Raw genomic sequence first — 21,019 nt, 5'->3', positions numbered from 1 at the left:
TCTGATGGCAGTCAACAGCTGACAGACTGTGGCATTTCAGATCTGATGGCTGCCAAGCTCAAATCTTTCAAGTATTGTCAACAAGTAAAAAAAATAATTTGCATTTTGAAGTGTAAACTTCACATCTAAAATGTGAATTCAAATGTTTGAATTCAAAAACATTCAAAATCGAGAGATGCACGATAAAACTGTTTGCCAAATTTTGAATATTTGCAAATGGTCAATGGGCTACAAGAGTGGTGGCCAACATGGTGCCTTCAAGATGAGGCTGAACTCCAACCCCAATTAGCCCCAGCCCACTGGCCAGTGATCATGATGGGAGCTTTAGTCCAACAAAATCTGGGAGACTTCAAACTCAATGCACATCATGTTGCATTATTGCAATTGCATGCACTTGTCCAAATGTATGTTTATAGAAGTGCCCACTGTGAGCATGGCTGTAACATAATTATGAAACCCTGGACATCTGAGTATTGTGGATAGTTCTGCTCCTCCCACAGTGCTATCCCTTGCTCTCTGCTTAAAACTAAGCACCGCAGAGATGGCCTCCTGAATAAGGATGAACATAAGATTATTCAAGGAATTGAGGATCTGGTAAAATTAATTTTATCCCGCATTGACAAAGAAGATGATTCTATGGTTCCATGCACATGAATTATTTGCTGCCCTCAATAATTAAGTTTACTTCAGAGACCTTTGCATGCGCAACACATAAAATTCTAATGGTTTCCTTTGCCAGTTTCCTGCCAGAATGGTTTGCTCATCTCAGTAATGTGAGCAGTGCCAAATAGGAATTGCACCCTAACTTAGCCACCTATCCATGGGACAGCTAGCTTTTCTGGTCTTCAGTCACATGCTAGCATCAGTTTCTTGTGTTACCAAGAAATGGAGCCCAAGGTGAAATTACACAGATGAAGGGTCAAGGCTCTGTTGAAAGTGGGTGGGGTTGCTTATTTGGCTATGAGTCCTACTGAGTTCTAAGGGACAAAGTAATCAAGTATAATTGGAAGGAGCTCACTGCCATACACACAATGATATATCTAAGAACATCCATTAACCTCCTCCCCTGGCTACCATTCATTTCCATGGAGAAATGTAAAGTGTTGGATTTGGGACAATGATGGATGCCCATCACTTCCATTCCCCACCATTGACATTCAAAATTCTACGACTACTGAATATGTTGAGTTCTCATTAGGCTATAATTTGAAGGGTGGGTTGCAAATCTTGGGGATTCCCATGAATATGACACTGGAATCTTCAGGGTGTTGTTATTTGCAGACCATAAGGTCCTCTGTGGGACATACCAGGAGAGGTGGTCTCGTAGGTACGAGGGTCCTAGGCAGCATAGGGTCCTCATAAGAACATAAGAGCCTGCTGGATCAATAGTCCATCTAGTCCAGCACCCTTTTCTCCCGGTGACCAACCAGATGCCTATGAGAAATCCACAAGAAGGACCTCAGTGCAAGAGCACTCCCCAAACCTGTGGTTTCCAGCACCCGATACTCAGAAACAATGTCCACTCACCCCCTCCAAGAGGTGGGCGGGTTTTGCGACCCTGTGGGGGACCTGTCCAAGTGTCACCCACCTTGCTACCAGGTGGCTGCTGCCCCGCCCACATCTCAGCAGACCAATGGGCTGTCAGCTGTGGGTGGGGCAAGGGCTGGAAAAGGGCCAAAGGTCATGTCTCATTTCTGGGTGGTGGGCTCCAGGGACAAGGTTTTTAGCACATGGGCTCACAAACTTCTCTGACTATGGAGGCAGAGCAGAGACACTGTGACTAGCAGCCACTCTGAATTTGTCTAATCCTCTTTTTAAAATTGGTAACCATTGCTGCTGCCTGTGGGAGTGAATTCGATAGTTTTGGTCTGTGGTCTAGCTATTTCCTCATCTTACCGTGCCAGTTTGCTGCAGCAGACTCCTCTTCTAGGGATAACAAATGCCCTTGAGTGTGAAAAATTGCCCCTTCAGTCATAGCAGCATGACTTCGAAATGCTCTTGTGCAGGTTTGCCTGGGCTAATCTCTGCTAACCTTTGGATGGGCAGAAAGGACTTGGATTTTTAGGTGGATCTTTGACCCAGAGTAGCCTTCTTCAATTTGACATCCTCCAAATGCTGTGAACTCTAACTCCCATCAGCCCCAGACAGCATGACCAGGAGTCAAGGATGATGAGGTCAATATAGTTCAAATGATATGGTGGGAATCATGTTGGGAAAGTCTGGGCTAGGCTGATGTTAACTGCTGCTTGCTATATGCAGCTTTTGGTGTTTATTGTTTTATTGAAGGGGTGGCTTTATTGCTTTGAATGTTTTATGTCATTTTAACTTTGTAAGCTAACTTGGGGAGGGGGTGCTTGCTGATCGAAAGGACAGGATATAAGTACTCAGACTAAATCAAAGTAGCAGGTGCCTGGTTCACATATTGGGGTGGTGTTCAATGAAGTTTTAGAAAGACTAAAACTAATGGTCCAAACTTAGTTATGTTCAGTGGGTCTGCAATGAGTAAAACTCACCCTTGGCTTCTTTAGCCTTGATGAATGGCAGCCGCAGAGGTGAGCTGACTGCATTGCCATGCATTGGATTTGAAATACTGTGGAACTATTTGCGCCTTTGATGTTAGAGCTGCAACGGCCAAGGCTTCATATGCACAACTCATCCCTTGATGCTGCAGTCAGCAAAACAATGGGGCGGGGACACCCTGCGAATCAGTCCACCGAGAGTGAGACGGAGATCTGCAATCAGGTCTGGCACGAAGTGTCAGCCTTCACATCAGAATAAAGGAAATCTGTTTTCAAAACCCATGCATGCTTTCATGGTAGTAAGTGCCATGGAAAACCATGGGGCCGATTTAAAAAGATGCCTACAGTCAAGCTGTGATAGCCAACCAAGTCATCTTCAAGAGTAAACCCATTGAAATCACCGGCTTAAATTAGCCATGGCCAATTTATTGCTTAAAAATGGGTCTGCTCTGAGTATGACCTAAATAGATTCAAGAGTATAGGATTCAGCATCCCCAGTGCCCTCACCTTCGTACTCGGGTCAACACACTCACGTTTTCACACGTGCCAGAATGGGCTTTCGCTCCTTTGACCTTGAATCCAACTGGAAGCGTAGCAGCGCCTTCTAATGACCCGCTTCCTCTCTTCGCCTCCTCGCGAGGGCTCCCCACCCGCCTTCTTTTTTTATTCTGTTTTTTTTAATTGGATGGCTCCCCCGTCATTCTGCCTGGCTTGCCCTTCCCTCCACCCGCTCCCCGCTGTCTTTGTTGCAGCCTGTTCGGGTCGTTTCCTTCCCGTCACGCCAGCACAGAGGTACCTTAGGAGGCTACATCAGCTGACCGGGTCTGCAGCAAGAGTCAGGAGGATGTAGCACTATTGCAGCATTTTTAATTGAGGCGGGGTGGGGAGGGGGGAGGGCGAGGCTGCTGGTGGGCGAGGGGGATCGAAGGACGGAAGGGTTCCCCCTGGCTTCCTTCGCCTAAAGTCACCTCACAAGCACACACACACACACACCGCCTCCTGTTCAATCTGCCGTTTCCTCGGTGGAAGCCTGGGGAGCGCAAGGCAGGCGGTGCCATTCTATGTCCTGGTTTACTTTCGCTTCTGACACGCCCCGCTAGGGACAGCATCTTGAAAGCTTGACATTCCCCAGCCATACTGCTCTGTTAACCTTCAGACGCCCCTTTGCAAGGGAGGCGGGCGGAGAGAAGGGAGGGCAAAATACTCTTCGGAATCAACACAATTTACCAACAGCTTGCGGGGAAGAGAGAGATCCCTCTGTCTCGAATGTATTAGGAGGCCATCTCCCTACTCTCTCAGGCTTGCAATGCCATCCCAACAGCCGTCGCCCTGATATTTGTCCCTGAGCCTCCAGCCTTTCTCCCTAGAGTCCCAGAATCTCGAGAATAACAATGAGCGTGATCACGGGTGTGAGGCATGAGAGTATCGCTTCCGCGCGAGAGGCTTTGCAGAGAAACTGCTGACTTCGCTTCCCACCCACCCTGCCAAATCCCCACCTCCGCGACTGTTTCCGATGCTCTCACGCCTTATTACAAATATAACAGTTTGCTCCGTGGAACAAATGCAAAGGCTTCCGCACTCCCCTCCCCCTCCGCCCTGTCAAAACTACAAGCGGGTGTTGTTGTTCCGTTGGGTTCCCCGTTCGATTAGGTGCCCCCACCCCGGCAATCTGCAGTCAATCCCCTCCCTGCCCCCTCCCCATAACTGCAGGTGTGCCGGCAGCAACCTCCTGCGGCAGGAGCAGCTGCTCGCCTCTTGCAACCCTTACCGTGGGATGCTGGGGAGTTGGGGGGGGAGGGGGGAAAGCGAGAGCCAGGCAAGAAATGCCGATCCAGCAGCCTCGGTGGCGGGAGGAGGAAGAGGGAGGAGGAAGGAGGCAGCGTAGTGTAAGGAGGGAATAGTGTCAGTGGGATGGTCCGGAAATCCCGTGATAAAAAGAGGGAGTAGAGAAAGTAAGGAGCTGGCGGCTTGTCCTTCCTCCGTTGCTGCCTCATCGTGCCAGGACCCTGTTCAAAGGAAGATAACTTCTCGCGCCTGCTCCTGCCTATGCCCTTCAAGCGACGCCTTTTAACTCCCGAGGAACACATGGACCCGGCTAGGAACGGGAGGCTGATCTGCTAGGAAAGCCGGGAAAGGACCTTGTCTCCTTATCTCAAGGAGGGGAGAGAGAACGGCAGGAACCCAGACGCTGCAAAGAAGGTATTTCTCGCTAGTCCTTTCCGCCCGTTTTCGAAAGGCCGGAGCTGTCCGTGGTGCTGAAGCTTCGGTGCTCAGCAGTGTGTCCTTAGTACGGTAGTAGGCACCGCCCGGTCGCAGGGAAGTGTCCTTGGTGCTGAACACGCTCTTTCCCCCTCTTTTGCTCAAACGCCCTGCTGCTGCTGCTGCTTACTGCTGCTGCGAGCTCTCCCACGGATAAGGAATTGCTCGGTTTTTTCTCTCTCGCTGTGCGGCGGGTAAGCTGTCCTAGGTGCTGAAAACCCCGCTATACTTTGTGGTTGCAGAGATTGGTAGTTGGCTGTGTAGAAGAGGAGGGGAAGTGCTAAGGATGGATCTATGGGACAAGCTTCGATACACGTACTGCTTGGCGAAGCCTCCCAAATCAGGGCACGGAGGGGGTTGCAGCCAGCTGCCTTTGCAAGTTCACTGGTTGAGAGTTTTATTAGCTCGTGGAGGGGTTCGTTTATATAATATTGGTACTTGGACGCCTTGGTGCAAAACACATTACCTGGAAAAGTACCCCCCCTTTCCCCAAATTTTGTGTGTAGTCTCATTGCAACCTCATTGGAATTTCAAGCATGTCTCTCGTTCCTTTGGTGCATGCATTGACCCCCCCCCCCAAAAAAAAGCAGAAGTCTGAGGTCACAATATTTCTTTGCCTGTAGAAGTTTGAAGAGGGAAAATGCTCAAATGATGCAGCACTGTGTTCTGTTTAATAAGTTATCTCTAGTTCGCATTCCCCTTTCTCTAAAGGAAAATAGGTCTGCCTAAATGTCTTCAATATTATTATTTAAAATGAGAAAAGAAAGAAGGGTGTGTTATTTAACTGAGATGGAGCATTTTTGGAAGGATTTGCGGTGCATTTGGTTCTCTCTGCAGAGCTTTTAGAAAGGAGCATCATTGGCTAATAAGTCTTACCTGCGATCTTCCCTTTCTAATAATTCACTTTTGGAGTTCAAGTTCTGTTAAGCAGAACATGTCAAATGGGGTATAGCATTTTGCTTGTGAAAACTCCTACCCCTGGGGAGTGGGGATGTCTTATTTGCTATTTCACAGCTTTAACTTAGTTGCCGCAACCTGAAATTCTATGCTACCATTCTAAATTATTGTGCTGAATCCCAAGAAAACTTCCTAATAACTTTTAGTGAAATTGACATTGTTTTTAAAGGGAGATACGTCCAGTCTATTTTAGGGTCTCCTAGCTTACAAGATCTTGATGCCATTTCAGTAGCCAATTTGCATTAAATCTCTCTCATAATGTGTCTGATATTTAACTCAATTTGACTGGAGTAGCTCTTCTGGTCAGTGATGCAGACATGCGGTTGGCCATTAGGAGATTCTGACAGAGAAGCCTGCTGCTGAGAATTCAAGGAGCACAAGCACTTCAACCTTCAAATGCCCCCCAGCCAAACGTCTGCTCTTAATAGCTAGAACTTGCCCCCCTTTAAAGCACCATCTCTCAAAAACCACGAAGGACTACCAAGCTGAAAATGTTGGACTCTTTACTCTTTAGAAAATGTCAACTAAACCCAATAGCTTTTGCAGTGAATTGAATATTCCTTTCTAATGACCCAGTATAAAAACTAAATGGGTGCCTGGCAAATTCAATTAAACAGCTCTGTGTGCAGATCTATTTACATAGCAATTGAATGCTCAGGTAGGTTTTTTCTTTTCTTTTCTTAAATAGGTCTTGTGTGCTTGATTTTCTACTGAAAGATTCAGAGTGAATAGTATCTAACTCTGGGAATAGTTCCCCATTAATTCAGTGCTATCCCATGGCAATGTATCAGCAGTAGATTGCCCATATTCTTTGACTCCCTAAAGATCATACTACAGAATGTTAAGGAATATACAATGCTCCCTAGTTGCTCACAACATGATAAAGTAACTTTGGCTCCAGTGTGATAAATGGCTGTGTGTGTGGAGCGGAAGGCAGGGAGTTCAACCTAGCAGACTTTCAAAAGGACATGTAGATCTAATGCAGTAAGACATAGAGCTGGGGCCCAGAATACAAAATGCAGCAACCCTAATGCTAATCTTCTGCTTTGTGAATTCAGCTGCAGGCTGCAACTCAAGACCTTGTCTTCATCTGAATTGCATGTGAGAACTGCTCTGGTGGGAAGGAATCTAAAGCCATCACTATGGAATTTGTAATGAAGCAAGCCTTAGGAGGTAAGAGGAAAATGGTGCTATTTTGTGACTGCTTAATGGGAAGGAATCTTATGTCACCTCTCTGGAATTTGTAATGAAAGGGCAATTGGTGTGACTGCTGCTGTTTTGTAAACATGGATTTACACACTTTCTCTCTGCCTTGACAACAACCAGTGAAAATTCAAATGGATACTCATACTGAATAAGGGAATTTGAGGAAGCCCAGGGCAGACCACCAAACTGCACGGCTTACATAAAGAATGCTTCTCTTTGCACATTTACCTTTTATTCCTCCTCCCGATATATTATATAAGGTATCCAAACTCGGAAACTTGCAACTTATAATTGAGGTTTTACTATTTGCTGAATCACTGTGCCACTAGCAGGCAGCACTGAAAGTTGCCTCAAGCCTATGGCTGGTTCCTGAACTTCCAGGCTCCTATTCTAAATGCTCAGATACTGTTCACTATTTATGGTCCCTACTAAAAAACAAACAAACCACTTTGACAGCATTCTTGCAGGAACTGTGAAGAGAAGAATGATCCAAACCAGAATAACTGGAAACGAGCCATATGCTTTATGGCAGAGGGAGAGAGAAAATACATTCTTAATAGCAGGCTTCCTCAAACTCGGCCCTCCAGATGTTTTGAGACTACAATTCCCATCAGCCCTGACCACTGGTCCTGCTAGCTAGGGATTATGGGAGTTGTAGTCCCAAAACAGCTGGAGGGCCGAGTTTGAGGAAGCCTGCTTAATAGACTAGCAGGACACCTCATTAGAAACGTTGTTTTAAACCAGTTCATCTGCTGTGGTGCTCAGTCATGTGATTTTGAGGACTGTAATTCTGTGATGGATTTCTGCTATGTAATTCTCAGCACAATTATTGTGATCTGCAGAGAAGGCTTTATGTTATGTTTTGTGTTATGTGGTGGCTGGTCCATTTGGGTGAATGGGGAGCTGCCCCACCAAACTCCATCAGTCCAGGGAGTGGCTCTGGCTTTCATCTTCCTCCACCTTAGCCTCAGTACTGCCCTTGTAGAACTCAATAGGATGGCAACAAAGCAATAATGAGTTGGCTCTCCTGCTCCTTGGCTCTGTCTCCAATATTGTTGGTCTTCCTGCTTTCTGCCCTCCCTGTTCCAATTCTCACCAGCCACCATTGGAGTCTTCTCTCTAATGGCACCTTATTTTTTTGGGAATTCCTTAGTTATATATGACCGATGCCTTCATTGATATCATTTTGGCACCAGGTGTTTGCCCAGGCACTTTGGGTGTTTTAATTTAGTGTTGATTTAGCCTGATCTGTGCTTTTAGCTGCTTCTATTGCTTGAGGAGGGGTTCTTTATTTTTTTTAAAAAAGGGTTTTTATTATGTATTATATATGCGCATGATATGACCTTATTTGATGTGCTGTACCCTGCCCTGGTATCTGCGCATAGAAAGGGTGGGCTACACATATTGTTAATAAAGAGTAAAAATAAAGAAACACACCCTCAAAGCACCCAAGTTGCTCGGGGAAAGCCCTATCAGTCACACCGGTTTCAACCTCAAGCTGATGTACAGTTGTGGTATCAAAGTATCAGATGGCACTTGGATGACTGGTGTGAATAAAGTGAAATGGAGAATGCTGCAATAAGAAAGCCAGTGTCGATCATTAAAGAGTCCTATTGTGGTCGGCTTTGGCTGGTGTCTGATCTTTTAATGGATGCTCCATTAGAATCAAGTGGGCATGGTACAAATGATTTACAAGAAAAAGTACAAATGAAGATGCTGCTGTATGACTTAGCTATTCAAGTGCCCTTATGGAGGGCTTCTCTTCCTCCTGTGCCATTACGGGGCACATTTCAAAAGGCTTTTCCATTGGCTGTCATTTCAAGTCCTATTAAGGCCTGCTTTGAAGGTCATTGATAGACTCCTGGTGATTTTGCAAGTCATGCAAGGTTTTCTTCCGCATACATATTATCCTGTTTGTGATAGGATTGTTGTTTGTTATGCTGTGTGGATGCAATTTGCAATATAAACACATTAGGAAGCTATTTACTTCATCAGGCACATTTATATTCAATTTAATTCTTTTTTTATGTACAAGGAAATAGTTTTTCTCATTTGCAAGTGATTTAAACGAGTGGTTTGATACGAGAGAGAGAGAGAGAGAGAGAGAGAGAGAGAGAGAGAAAGTGTTCATATTTAGATTGTTATTTTTTAAAAACCTTTTGGCTTTTTGGCTGCAGTGATGCACATGGCTGGGCTTGTAAATTCTGTTAAAGTCAATTTCTATTAAGAAACCTTATCATTGGAAATGTATAGCATGTTCTATCCCTTTGTGGGCATAGCTGTATCCATGGGGAAAGGATTGTCAAAATATCCAATCAGGTCATATCCCTTCCCTTCCCTTCTCTTCCCTTCCCCGGGGAATATTATACCTACTGTATGATGGAGTTTGGGGAAGAAGTAACAAAATAGCATGATGGGTACTAGGAGTTTCATGTCAACCACTTGTGAATCTCATTCTTGTTGTCCTGACTTGCAACTTACTCACACCTTGAGGATCAGCAGGAAGAAAAGGAAGTGGGACACAGTATCTATTTCACTTATTACAACAACAATAAATTTAATCTGATTAATTACTTGCCCTTCACCATACATTCTCAGGCTGGGCCACAACAATTTTAAAACGCAGTGTTAAAAACATTTTAAAACAAAGTAGAATCCCTGTGCTTGTTCCTGCAGGGGTCTACTAATATGCCTCACAGAAAAGCATGATGCCAGGTGTGGGGAACATTTTGCTTTCCAGATGTTGCTGAACTACAACTCCCATCAATCCCAGCAAGCGTGGCTAATGGCCAGGAACGGTGGGAGTTGTAGTTCAGTGATGTCTGGAGAGTCAGCGGTTCCCCATGCCTGGATTATGCCTATAGTCGTTTTGCATCCATCTTTAAAATATTGGCATGGAATCAGCAGAGAGGAAGTGAGAGAGGCAAGAGTAACAATGGTTGAACTCCTGTCTGAGGTAGGGCATCATTATTCCCATTATTACAGTTGGAGAACTGATGTTAACTAACAGTGACTTGACCTAGATCATTCAATGTGACCGTGATGGCAAACTGCAATACACCAGAGCAGGGAACTGGATCTGGCTGGTGGGCCAGATCCTGGGATCCCCCACCTTGGTGGGCCATTATGAAAGGTGGCCAGAGCTCCACCCATCTGGCAATCATTATCCAGTTACACTATGATACCCAATGAACCGTTCTTCCTTTGTAACATATTAAGTCACACCAAAAAGTATAAATTGAAGCTGAGTAGGGTGTGAAGTGACTGCCAATCAGCTGATAAGTGGCGACTCCTAGCTTGCTTTCTGCATGGAGAACTTGGTAGCACTGCCAATCTCCTGAGCTTGAAGTTACTGACTATCAGCTGATAGGTGGTGACTCCAAGGTGGGCTTCCTTCAAGAGTTCCCTGCACCACCAAATCTCCATTTCAGTAGTGCAGCCAATCCCAGGAGACTTGTTCTCCCCACCAATCGGCTGATCAGAATTGTCCTTCACCTGGATGTGATAGGGCAAGTGTATTCTCATGAGGTCTTCATTTCCAGTCCTGACACAGTCAAGGCAAGGCAGGTTGGCCAGCGCTAAGGCAGGTAAGCACATTTGGCTGCAACATGGAGATCACATCTCAATGACTTCAATTGGGCCCTCCTGAGGGTAGATGCTGGCCTCTGACACTGGCCATGCTGCCATTGTGTATAACTCTTCCTGCCAGATGAGTGGATAGCTGATTATGTGGGCCTTCCCTCCTGACTGGCATCTGCTGGGAGGGAGGATACTGACTTGGGTGGGAGGTCCCATCATATCAGCTCTACGTATACATAAACACGCCAGTAGGTGTATATGCAGGACTCAAGCCCAAACACTGTCATTTTGTGCTTCATTAAGATAGGTGAGCGCATGACTACGGTTCAGGATGCAATAAATCCCACCGGCTTTGGTGATGCTATTTACGGGCTTTTAATTAGACCTACAGTTCCGTTGTTCTTGAAGAGAGTGGATCTTTTCGGGGAAAAACAACAACACACCAGCCTAACCAATCAGCAATTTAATTGCTGCTTTCTAACATAAACTTACTCACATATCCCTCTTGGGTATTACATCAGAGACGAGAACTTGGGAGAACAGTTTGTGAGCTTTGGTCTCACTAAAGCTAGACATGTGGTGGCTTGTAGTATTAAAAAAAAAGGGGGGGGAGCACCTCTGAATATGTTTTGTACAAATTTAGTCTGCCAACATTTTGAAAAGAGGCAAATGAGTCAGGAAATCAATAAGAAGCACAGAAGAGATGCTCGCAAGGCAGGCTGGAACTGCACTGAAAATTCAACTGTATTTCCCCACTTTGGAGCAGACTGAGGTTATAATAGCAGGTTCAGACCCAATTGATTTGTTTGGCAATTTTAAATTAGCTAATTTCAAACTAGCTGGACTCCAACATTGTGCAAACACATTGATATGAAACAAAACAAATTAAATCTACCGAGGCTTTTGCTTTTAAATGAGGTATTCTTTGTCATTACCTAGGAACAATGGGGAATCTGCTTATGAACTGCTTATTGAGAATTTGTAGTGTGGTTGAAATTCTGGAGCTTATTTGCAGCAATATTGACCTTGAAACAATGTCAAACATGCAGCCGGCATCGAGGCAGACATTGGAATTTAGAGTGAGGCAAGGTTAAGAAAGCAAATGAAACAAAAAATATGATCTGATCTGTTAGCTGGCAGAGGCCGTAAAGTTGTCTTGGGAGAAGAGAGTGACTATAAATCGATAGAAAAACATAGGAGCAGGGCTGGTTCAACATATTTTGGTGCCTGATGTGGGAAATCCAGTTGGTGTTCCCATCCCATGGGCCACAACCATATTAGCAATAAATCAATTAATGGAGAATGGCATCCAACTAAATTTTACTCAGAGGAGACCCATTGAAGTTAATGAACATGGTTAATGTAGGTCCCATTTATTTCACTAGGCCTACTCAGAAGTAAATCCCACTGAGTTTAATGGGACTTACTTCCAGGTAAGTGAAGGTAGACTCACAGCCTAAATCTGCCTCCTGCAGCTGCTATGATGCAGTGTATCCTCATGGAGCCAGCAATGCACAGGGATACTTTGTTTTCATCACACTTTGCTTTATTGGGCTTCACAGATATTGCTCCTTACGTGGATGTGGGTTCAGCTGCAGGCAGCACAGCCACTTCCAGGGGAAGGAAGACCACCACCACCACTGCTGCCCCTCTTTCAGCCACAGGAGTGAAGGAATGGCTAGGACTGGTGCTGAGATTTTCCCCTCCTGCCCCTGCAGCCAGGAAAACAAACAAAAATATATTATTCACTTTATTGCGATATTTGCTTTATTGTGGTGGTCTGGAACTGGACTCACAATATATCAGAGGTTTGCCTGTATAGGGAGACATTAGACAGTAGGGAACTTCTAGCCTGCAGGCCTAATTAGGTCCACTAGCCTCCAAATTTGGTCCACCAGACCACTTTGGGCAAACCACATCCACCAGTTAGTCAGCTGATCTCATATGATGTCTGGGGCAGAGACCTATTTTCCCTGATCTAAGCACCTAGACTAAATGGAACTGTATCACTAAGATTGCAGATAGGCCTTTAACCTCCTCCAATGGATTAGACTTTGAATCACGTGATTTTGTATGATGTCAGGTGACTGACAGGTTGGCAGCCCTGCCCACCTGCCATGATGGCTCATGGAGGCATCTGACTAGGCATAGTATGCCCATTTTTACTTGCATTTCTGCATACGCAGACAAGTGGACACATATGGATTTGCATAGCCAGTTGGTATTAGATCAGACTTCCTCAACCTTGGCCCTCCAGATGTTTTGAGACTACCGTTCCAATCATCCCTGACCACTGGTCTTGCTAGCTAGGGATCATGGGAGTTGTAGGCCAAAAACATCCGGAGGGCCAAGGTTGAGGAAGCCTGTATTAGATCTTGAAATTAGGTAATATTGCTACATTCTTCTGCTTTTGGTAGATATTTACTAGTAGAAGTACTGAATCCTGAACAGAATTATCCAAGATCATTAAGGCTTGAAGCAGGGTAGTGATCTTGTCTGCAAATCAGGGGGGAGGAGCCTGTGGCATTCTGGATTTCATTGGATCCCCATTGCTCATTAGTCTCAGCCAGCATGAGCAATGGTCAGGGGTGATGAGAACTATAGTTCAACATTTGGAAGACCACAGATTCCCCATCCCTGGGAGAGCATTCAATTTGCTAGAAGCTCCCTTCATGTATCACCTTGATGCTTTTTTTCCTATTAGTGGTTCCGCAGTGCTGTAGTTTTACAAAGAAAGAAAAACTGCCCGGCAACAGTACATGACTTGGAGATCTAGCAAAGTGAGGTATTGAGGGTGCACAGCTTATCACGCTGCTATCATAAAGCATTCTTATATTTGGAGACCTTTTAAAATAATGACATGCACCCATCAATCTCTCTTGACTGTCTCCAAACTTTCATGCTTTTGTTGCTTGAGCGCTTTCACACCAGTGTTCTCGTTCACACCAGCACTTTCTGAGCAAATTTCAGTTCTTAAAATCCCTGCTAGGTGGCATGGTAAACCACTCTAGAGCATGCCTTGTCTCCGAAAGAGAGTCCTGAAGTCCTCATAGAAACGCTGCATTAAGAGCAGGAGACACTCCTCTTTTTGAAGCTATTTTTTAAATTGGGATTCTTCATATGATACTTAAGAAAAGCAAGTAGCAAAAAGAGGGAGGATCTCAGCTTGAGAATGAACGATACAGAGGGATGGCCAAAGGATGAAAAGCCTTATTGCTGAAATGAAACCAACTCCCACTGCAACTCTCCCATTGGCTTAGAGCAAGCTCCCCCAACTTGGTGCCGCCCAGATGTTCCGGACTACAATTCCCATCAGCCACCACCAGTGTAGCCAATTGGCAAGGATGATGAGAGATGTAGTCCAAAACATCCCAGATTTGGCAAATGCTGCTCTTGAACAGCAAGGAGAGATCACATCACTTTAATTCTACGCGAGCTTTCTGTTTGCTTCGAGAGATTGGTAGCTGTTACTTTTTAACCTGTGACAGGCTTGGGTCCTGCATATTTTAGGAATAATATCTTTGGGTTTATTCTATCTCAGGAGCTATGGATGTGGTCTGGTGCTGTGTTTTTCCCTTTATAGGGATTTGTTCTGCTGGGACACATGGCTGGGATTTTTCCATGGTGGAACATCCATACTATTGAACTCTCTATCTAGAGAAATCCACTTGGGCCCTCCTTCACCCTCTGCTGTAAAACACTGGCCAAGGCATTTCAATTTCACAAGGTGCATTGCATGTTCAAGGTCCCAGGATCAAACCCTGTCATCTCTAGGTAGAGCTAGGCAACATCTCCAGTCTGAATACCTGGAGAGCTGCTGCCAGGTGATGTAGACAATATTGAGATGGATGGACCAAGGGTCAGACTGGTTTAAGGCAGCTCCCTAGGTTCACATGTCAAAGTACTAAATGTTTCAGCTGTGGAAGAAGAAGAAGAAGAAGAAGAAGAAGAAGAAGAAGAAGAAGAGGAGTTTGGATTTGTTATCCTGCTTTATCACTACCCTAATGAGTCTCAAAGCGGCTAACATTCTCCTTTCCCTTCCTCCCCCACAACAAACTCTCTGTGAGGTGAGTGGGGCTGAGAGACTTCAGAGAAGTGTGACTGGTCCAAGGTCACCCAGCAGCAGCATGTGGAGGAGCGGAGACGCGAACCCAGTTCCCCAGATTACGAGACTACCACTCTTAACCACTACACCACACTGGATCTCGTTTAAAATTCTTTGGCAAATGATTTTTATAGCGTCCTTACTGCTGGTGGTTATGCTGTTTATCCTATAGGTGCAAGCAGCTGGTCACACATAACGCAATCAGCAAAGGGCTCAATAGAATCTTGCTGGCTGCACACCATGCATTTAAAGCACATCACTTCTCCCCTCAAATAATCCTGGGAAGGAGCGTCTCCACTCCCATCGTTCAGCCCGGACTCTGAGGTCCAGCTCTGAGGGCCTTCTGGTGGTTCCCTCGCTGCGAGAAGGCAAGTTACAGGGAACCAGGCAGAGGGCCTTCTCAGTGGTGGCACCCGCCCTGTGGAACGCCCTCCCATCAGATGTCAAAGAGAACAGCAACTACCAGACTTTTAGAAGACATCTGAAGGCAGCCCTGTTTAGGGAAGCTTTTAATGTTTGATGCATTACTGTATTTTAATATTTTGTTGGAAGCCGCCCAGAGTGGCTGAGGAAGCCCAGCCAGATGGGTGGGGTATAAATAAATAAATAAATATATTATTATTATTATTATTATTATCATCATCATCATCATCATCATCATCTCCATGGAGCTACAATTCCCAGCACCCTTAATAAACTACAATGATAATATTAGGAATGCCTATAATATTATAATATTATCAGGACACCTATAGCTCAGTTGCTTAGAGCATGGTGCTGATAATGCCAAGGTTGCAGGTTCGATCCCCATAGGGGACAGCTGCTTATTCTTGCATTGCAGGGGGTTGGACTAGATGATCCTCAGGACCCCTTTCAACTCTACAATTCTGTGATTCTATTTAGGGGAAGCCATGCTCATTAAATTGATTTCTGCATTGCAAGGGGTTGGATTAGAATCCATTTAACTCTGCAATTCTATGATTGGTGTGCATTCAGCCTAAAGGTAACCTGTATACATGGGGCAAGGAAAGGCACAGGAGAATATAGCAATGGTCTGTTGCAGCCATAGTGTTTTGTGGATGCCCATTCAGGGTTGGGCTGCAGCTTCTGCTCTTTTGCTGTTCTGTTCAGTGTTGTGTATGTGTGTGTTGCTCTTTCTTGTTTTATTCAGGTGACATATTTTATTTTGTAGTACAGTTCACTGAATGCCTTGCAGTGACTCATAAATTCAGACATAAGCGAAATATTAAAACCTGAAAAGTTTGTGAGCATGGTTGTTTTCTACTCAGCGCACGTACTATTGCAGTGAAAAAACAGAAAGGAAGGATGCAGGTTCATTGTGTGACATGGGAAAAACCAGATGGCATGAAAGAGTGGTTTCCCCTCCTTTCACATCCCTCCTTTATGTCCTGCTTTTCTTCCCTAGTTTGTGTAATATCCCTTCCTCATTCATTTGCCAGCTGCAACAGTCCAGGTAATTCTATAGAACTAAAATCACACACACACACACACACACACACACGAGAAAAGGCAAAGCATCAGCATTTTTTAAAACAAACTAACTGGCTGGAGACTAAGGAAATGCAAATTATGCACAGATGCTTCAGAAATGATAGGATTAGACAAGCGTACATGACACTTTATTGACAGGTTGTTAAAATAGTTCCAGGCCATAACAGGGCACCAGGAGGCTGCTGCAAATAAATGAAGGTGTACATTACAGGGTATGTATGTGTGTTTTAAAGTAATGCAAAGTTACGTGCACTGGGTGAAGAATTCGGGAGCAAAAAGACTGCCACTAATAGCAGTTATAAATAGATAGCCTTTTAGCTACCTGCCACCAGGTCTTGGTTCTGTGATGGAATTGTTTGGCCAATCAAGCTGGCCAATCCAAGCAGAACTGTTGTTCACTGCAGTCATCATTTGGTAGACCAATAGTGAATTTCCCAGCTGTCAACACCTAGGTAGACCAAACTGTTTATGTGCAAGAGGCAGAAATGACATGTAAGCTGGGGCAGAGCTGCTATACTAGGTTCCTGATAGGTGGGTAACTGTTGCTTAGTATTTATTTTTATTTATTGAATTTATATTCCACCCTATACCTGGAGGTCTCAGAGCAGTTCACAAAAAGATCACAATATATAACGTCAAAATAAGAACAATAGCCCAATAACACCCCTCCCAATAGCCACATTTTAAAAGGGGATAGGATATCAACCAGGTCAAGCAAAGTCCTGGTTAAAAAGGATCATTTTTGCCTGGCACCTAAAGGTGTGTAATGAAGGCGCCAGGCGAACTTCCCTGGGGAGAGCATTGCACAGATGGGGAGCCACTGCAGAAAAGGCCCTTTCTCAAGTTGCCACCCTCCGGACCTCTCGAGAAGGAGGCACACAAAGGAGGGCCTCAGAAGGTGATCTCAGGGTCCGGGTAGGTTCATATTGAAAGAGGCATTGAGGTATTGCGGTCCTGAGCCATTTAAGGCTTTATAGGTCAAAACCAGCACTTAGTAGGAGGGAGAGGGGCAGTGGGGAGGCAGCAGGGAGGTTGGTGCAGTGAGGTGCGTCAGCAGAGCCAATCCAGAAAACACCTGCTAGTCTGTTTGCACTGTGCCAGCCTCCCTGCCACCTTGCCTCTCCCTTTCCTGGTCAGCAGCAGTGGCCCACTTGCCAGGAAACATGTCTTGGCCCTGAGTCTACTCCGGGATGGTAGGAGCTGTAAGGTAAAAGGTAAAGATAAAGGACACCTGGACGGTTAAGTCCAGTCAAAGGAGACTATGGGGTTGCTGTGCTCATCTCGCTTTCAGGCCGTGTTTGTCCACAGACAGCTTTCTGGGTCATGTGGCCAGCATGACTAAACCGCTTCTAGCACAATGGGACACATTGACGGAAACCAGAGCGCACAGAAACGCCGTTTACCTTCCAACTGCAACGGTACCTATTTATCTACTTGCACTGGTGTGCTTTCGCTAGGTTGGCAGGAGCTGGGACAGAGCAACGGAAGCTCACCCCATCGCGGGGATTCAAACTGCCAATGTTCTGATTGGCAAGCCCAAGAGGCTCAGTGATTTAGACCATAGCGCCACCTGCATCCCAAAGCCACCTGCATCCCAAAGCACATCCCATGGAGCACATGGTCCCCATCCCTGGCCTAGAAAAGAATAACCCTACTGGTCCAGTAGTGGAGTCCTAGATAGAACAGCCATATTTGATCCAACCTGGCTTAGGAGGATTTGGCTCATGATTTAACTGTGCCCAAGTCATATGCTGCCTCCAGGCATTTTGCTGCCTAAGGCTGAGCAGCAAATGTTGCCCCTAAGTCAAGGTGTTTAGCATCCAAACCCAGCCAAGTTATTCTGGCACCAGTGATGGAAAATCCCACAAGCTCCTCTCCTGCTATATGGAAGTAAAAAAAACACACCACCTATTTGCTACCCTTTGTATCCTTATCATGTCATCCGATAAAATACTGTTTCTCTAATAAGTACGTGCTTTCTGCACATTCACAGATTTCATTTTCTAATGAAAAATATGGTTTCTTGTAGGCTTTCCTTCTTCTTTTTCTTAAAGATTGGTGAGCAATCAGAATAGAAATCAGAGTAATTGGATTGTTTGGTTGAGAAAATATAAATGCACTTTGGGAAAATAAAGGAGAGGCTGTTCTGTTGAAGAACAGGAGTCCAACTGACAAAAGAGAGGGCATGTAATTCTGTGTTTTCCTCTCTGAAGCCATGGATGTGATATGATGCAACTTAATGAGGGAAGTGGAGTTCTTTTGTTGTCATAGCTTCACAAAACCTTCTTCCATCTTGATCAAAGCTCTGCAGTGAGCTCAACCACCATCTAAAGAAGAACCCTTATCCATATCCCAGTTCATAAGGATATTTTCTTTCCTAGGCAGCAGAATTGTGGAGAAATGCATACACTTCCCAGGCATCCATAGTTTATTGATAATAAGCTGCATCAAAAAATGGTTGCAATGTAGATGTGGATTATAAATGCTTATGGAAGTGACACGAGGAATGAAATGGGAGTTCTAGGAGTTCTCAAGCTTGTCAACTGCTTTTTGTTTTACTGCTCTGAAAAGTGTTTGGGTGGATAACCAGCCTCAGGGTAACTGATGGCCAGCAAATTTCAGCTCTAGTGAATCCAATATTGTTTAGTACAGGTGTGCTGTGGCCATTATATTTGTTTTGTTTATGTAGCATTTGGAAGCAGCCCAGTCTGTTTTGGATCTTCTGGCATGTGGACCTCCAAATGTAAAGGGATGCTGGAGAATTTTGAAACCTTTTCTTTTTATCCTGTTTTTATTCTGTGAACCGCCCTGAGATCTTATGATCTAAGAAAGAAAGGAAGAGAGGGAGGGAGGGAGGAAAACGGGATCAGAAAATGTCAATGTTTGCTTGTTTGTCCCATGTCTGGAATGTAAACGATCTATCAAATACAATTGACATTCATTGTTGCTGCTGCTGCTTTCAGTCCACAAATGTTACATAACTGATTACATCCCCCTCCCCTTTTGCATTGTGTTTCCTTTGTGAAATTCCGAGTTGCATAATTTGCCCACAGCAGGCAGTGAGATGAATATGTTTTTAGCTGAAGGCCAACTGTAGTGGAACAGAAACAGAGCTGCTTGCGATAAATACAGAGTGGGATGGGAAATGATGCCTCGTTTCAGTCCTCATTGTGACAAGCATATGTTTGCAAGCATGTGGGTGCTTATGTGTGCGAACTTATAGGTGCACTTGTCAGGTAGCTGTGATTGACTGCAGCTCCCTGTTGAGTGTGCACTGAAGTCATATTGCCTCTGTATAATGTGCGAAAAGTCCCTTATACCAGGCTCAACTTTAACCCAGGGTTTGATATACTTTCGAGAGCTAATCAAGGAAGAGGTCAAGATAGTTGTGTAAGAAGCTGCATTTGACACATCTAAATGAAACTCTCCTCTCTCCTACTGCCCTTAAAAAAGAGCATGTCCTAGTTTCTCCCTCTCCCAAGAGACAGTCCACTTAGTTGGTTAAACTGTGACTTCATTATAAATAGAAGGGTCCCGGCAGAAGGAAACAGATGCAACAAACTCCAGTTGTTCAAATTCTCACTTCTCCTTTTATTTATTTATTGGCCTCTTTGGAAATTCTTTAGTGAGGATTGGGCTAAAGGCATTCCCTTCCACAACAGACTTATTAAGCCACCCCAAAGTGTTTTGATGAAATCTATGCAGTTTGTACAGACGTGGGAAAATGTTACGTGGCCATTGATAAAAGATTTAAAATGAAGCATTAAGCTCGCAGAAAGCTAGGGTAAGCACATGCTGCTACGGTCTCTTTCATATTTCATTTGGGCCAAACCCATTAAGCATGCTGACATTTCTTTATTATTTATCATTTTAAGGCTTCTGAAAACAACACACGTTATCTCATAAATGACAGCAGGAGGGCAAATGTTCAGCTAGAATAGGTGTGGATAACTAGGGGCACCAGACCACAGTTGCCATCATTCCTGATCACCGTCCTTGCGAAAGAGCCACAGGTTTGCCACTGCTGAACTCTAAGAACTGGAATGATCAGCACAGCTCTTTTATATAAGAAAGGGAAGGAACTTTCCTTTATTTTTTGAACTCTGAAGGGAGGTTATCTCGAAAAGTGTTGAGGATGGCGAAATGGCTTTGCTGCGTGTGTTCTTGCTTTGACAGACTGCTCTGCTGATAGTCGCTGCCACAGAGCTACTAATCTGCACTGCAATAGGTCACCATTTCACCGCTACACACACACACACACACACACACACACAGCTCCTGTAAGGCTGCTACATCACTATATAGTGTCATTTTCAGATGCTTTGTGGGTAAAAAAGATGATACCTCCTACTTGCTAACACATTGCAAACAGAGTCCTTCCTATGGGTGGGGCACTGTTGAAAAACCAATCTCATTCCTACTCCCTTCACACTATTGCAAAAATGATTGTCTGTTACCCCAGCTATCATCCCGACGGTGCAGCTGTTACCCATTCCAGTTGCAGGACCCATGTGCTGCCCAGAGTCCCTCTTGGCATGTGCACTGTGCCCCCACTGCTTACCCCATCAAAACCAACCTCCCTGCATATTGTGAAAGGGCCGATATTTACAAAGTGCCCCCTCTAAAGAAAACCCACCGGCAGTAGCATCAAGGACCAGGAAGGCCAGTGAGAGACAGAGACAGAAACAGAGATAGAGGCCTGATCTACACTGACCTGTTTAACACTATTAGAATGATATTAGATACATTGTTCTAAAACGTAACAAAGCATACTTGTAAATTAAAGCGTTTTTTAACCTCCCCCCTCCCTCAAAATTCTGTCTCCCTACAGCTGGTTGCTGGTTTCTCTGCAGTGCCCTCTGGTGTCACAGTTTAATAACAT

The 21,019-nt window shown here is 44.8% G+C and overlaps 1 protein-coding gene and 1 long non-coding RNA gene across 3 annotated transcripts in view; one reads left to right on the top strand and one right to left on the bottom strand.

Annotated features, from left to right (window-relative positions):
• Positions 1 to 4,350: 4,350 nt before the first annotated feature.
• Positions 4,351 to 21,019, top strand: part of CPLX1 (complexin 1) — a 143,739-nt gene continuing 127,070 nt past the window's right edge. The window contains exons 1-2 of one of the 2 annotated variants that reach the window (XM_083420880.1): positions 4,351 to 4,718; positions 6,794 to 6,908. In XM_083420880.1, the coding sequence (XP_083277006.1) occupies positions 6,878 to 6,908 (31 nt within the window). In that variant the 5' untranslated portion in view covers positions 4,351 to 4,718; positions 6,794 to 6,877. Of the gene's footprint in view, positions 4,719 to 4,747; positions 4,973 to 6,793; positions 6,909 to 21,019 lie in introns of those variants that run through there. The other variant, XM_083420881.1, reaches the window with a different exon arrangement.
• Positions 8,582 to 21,019, bottom strand: part of LOC310668023 — an 80,273-nt gene continuing 67,835 nt past the window's right edge. The window contains exons 2-3 of the long non-coding RNA XR_014506552.1: positions 12,045 to 12,232; positions 8,582 to 8,851 (exon numbers count right to left, since the gene is read on the bottom strand). This is a non-coding gene — a long non-coding RNA (uncharacterized lncRNA). The remainder of the gene's footprint in view (positions 8,852 to 12,044; positions 12,233 to 21,019) is intronic.

Source organism: Podarcis tiliguerta (genome assembly GCF_965153285.1).
Source record: "Podarcis tiliguerta genome assembly, chromosome: 17".
NCBI lineage: Eukaryota > Metazoa > Chordata > Lepidosauria > Squamata > Lacertidae > Podarcis > Podarcis tiliguerta.
Note: the sequence above shows the minus strand (reverse complement) of the source record. Positions and strands in the feature narration are given on the sequence as shown.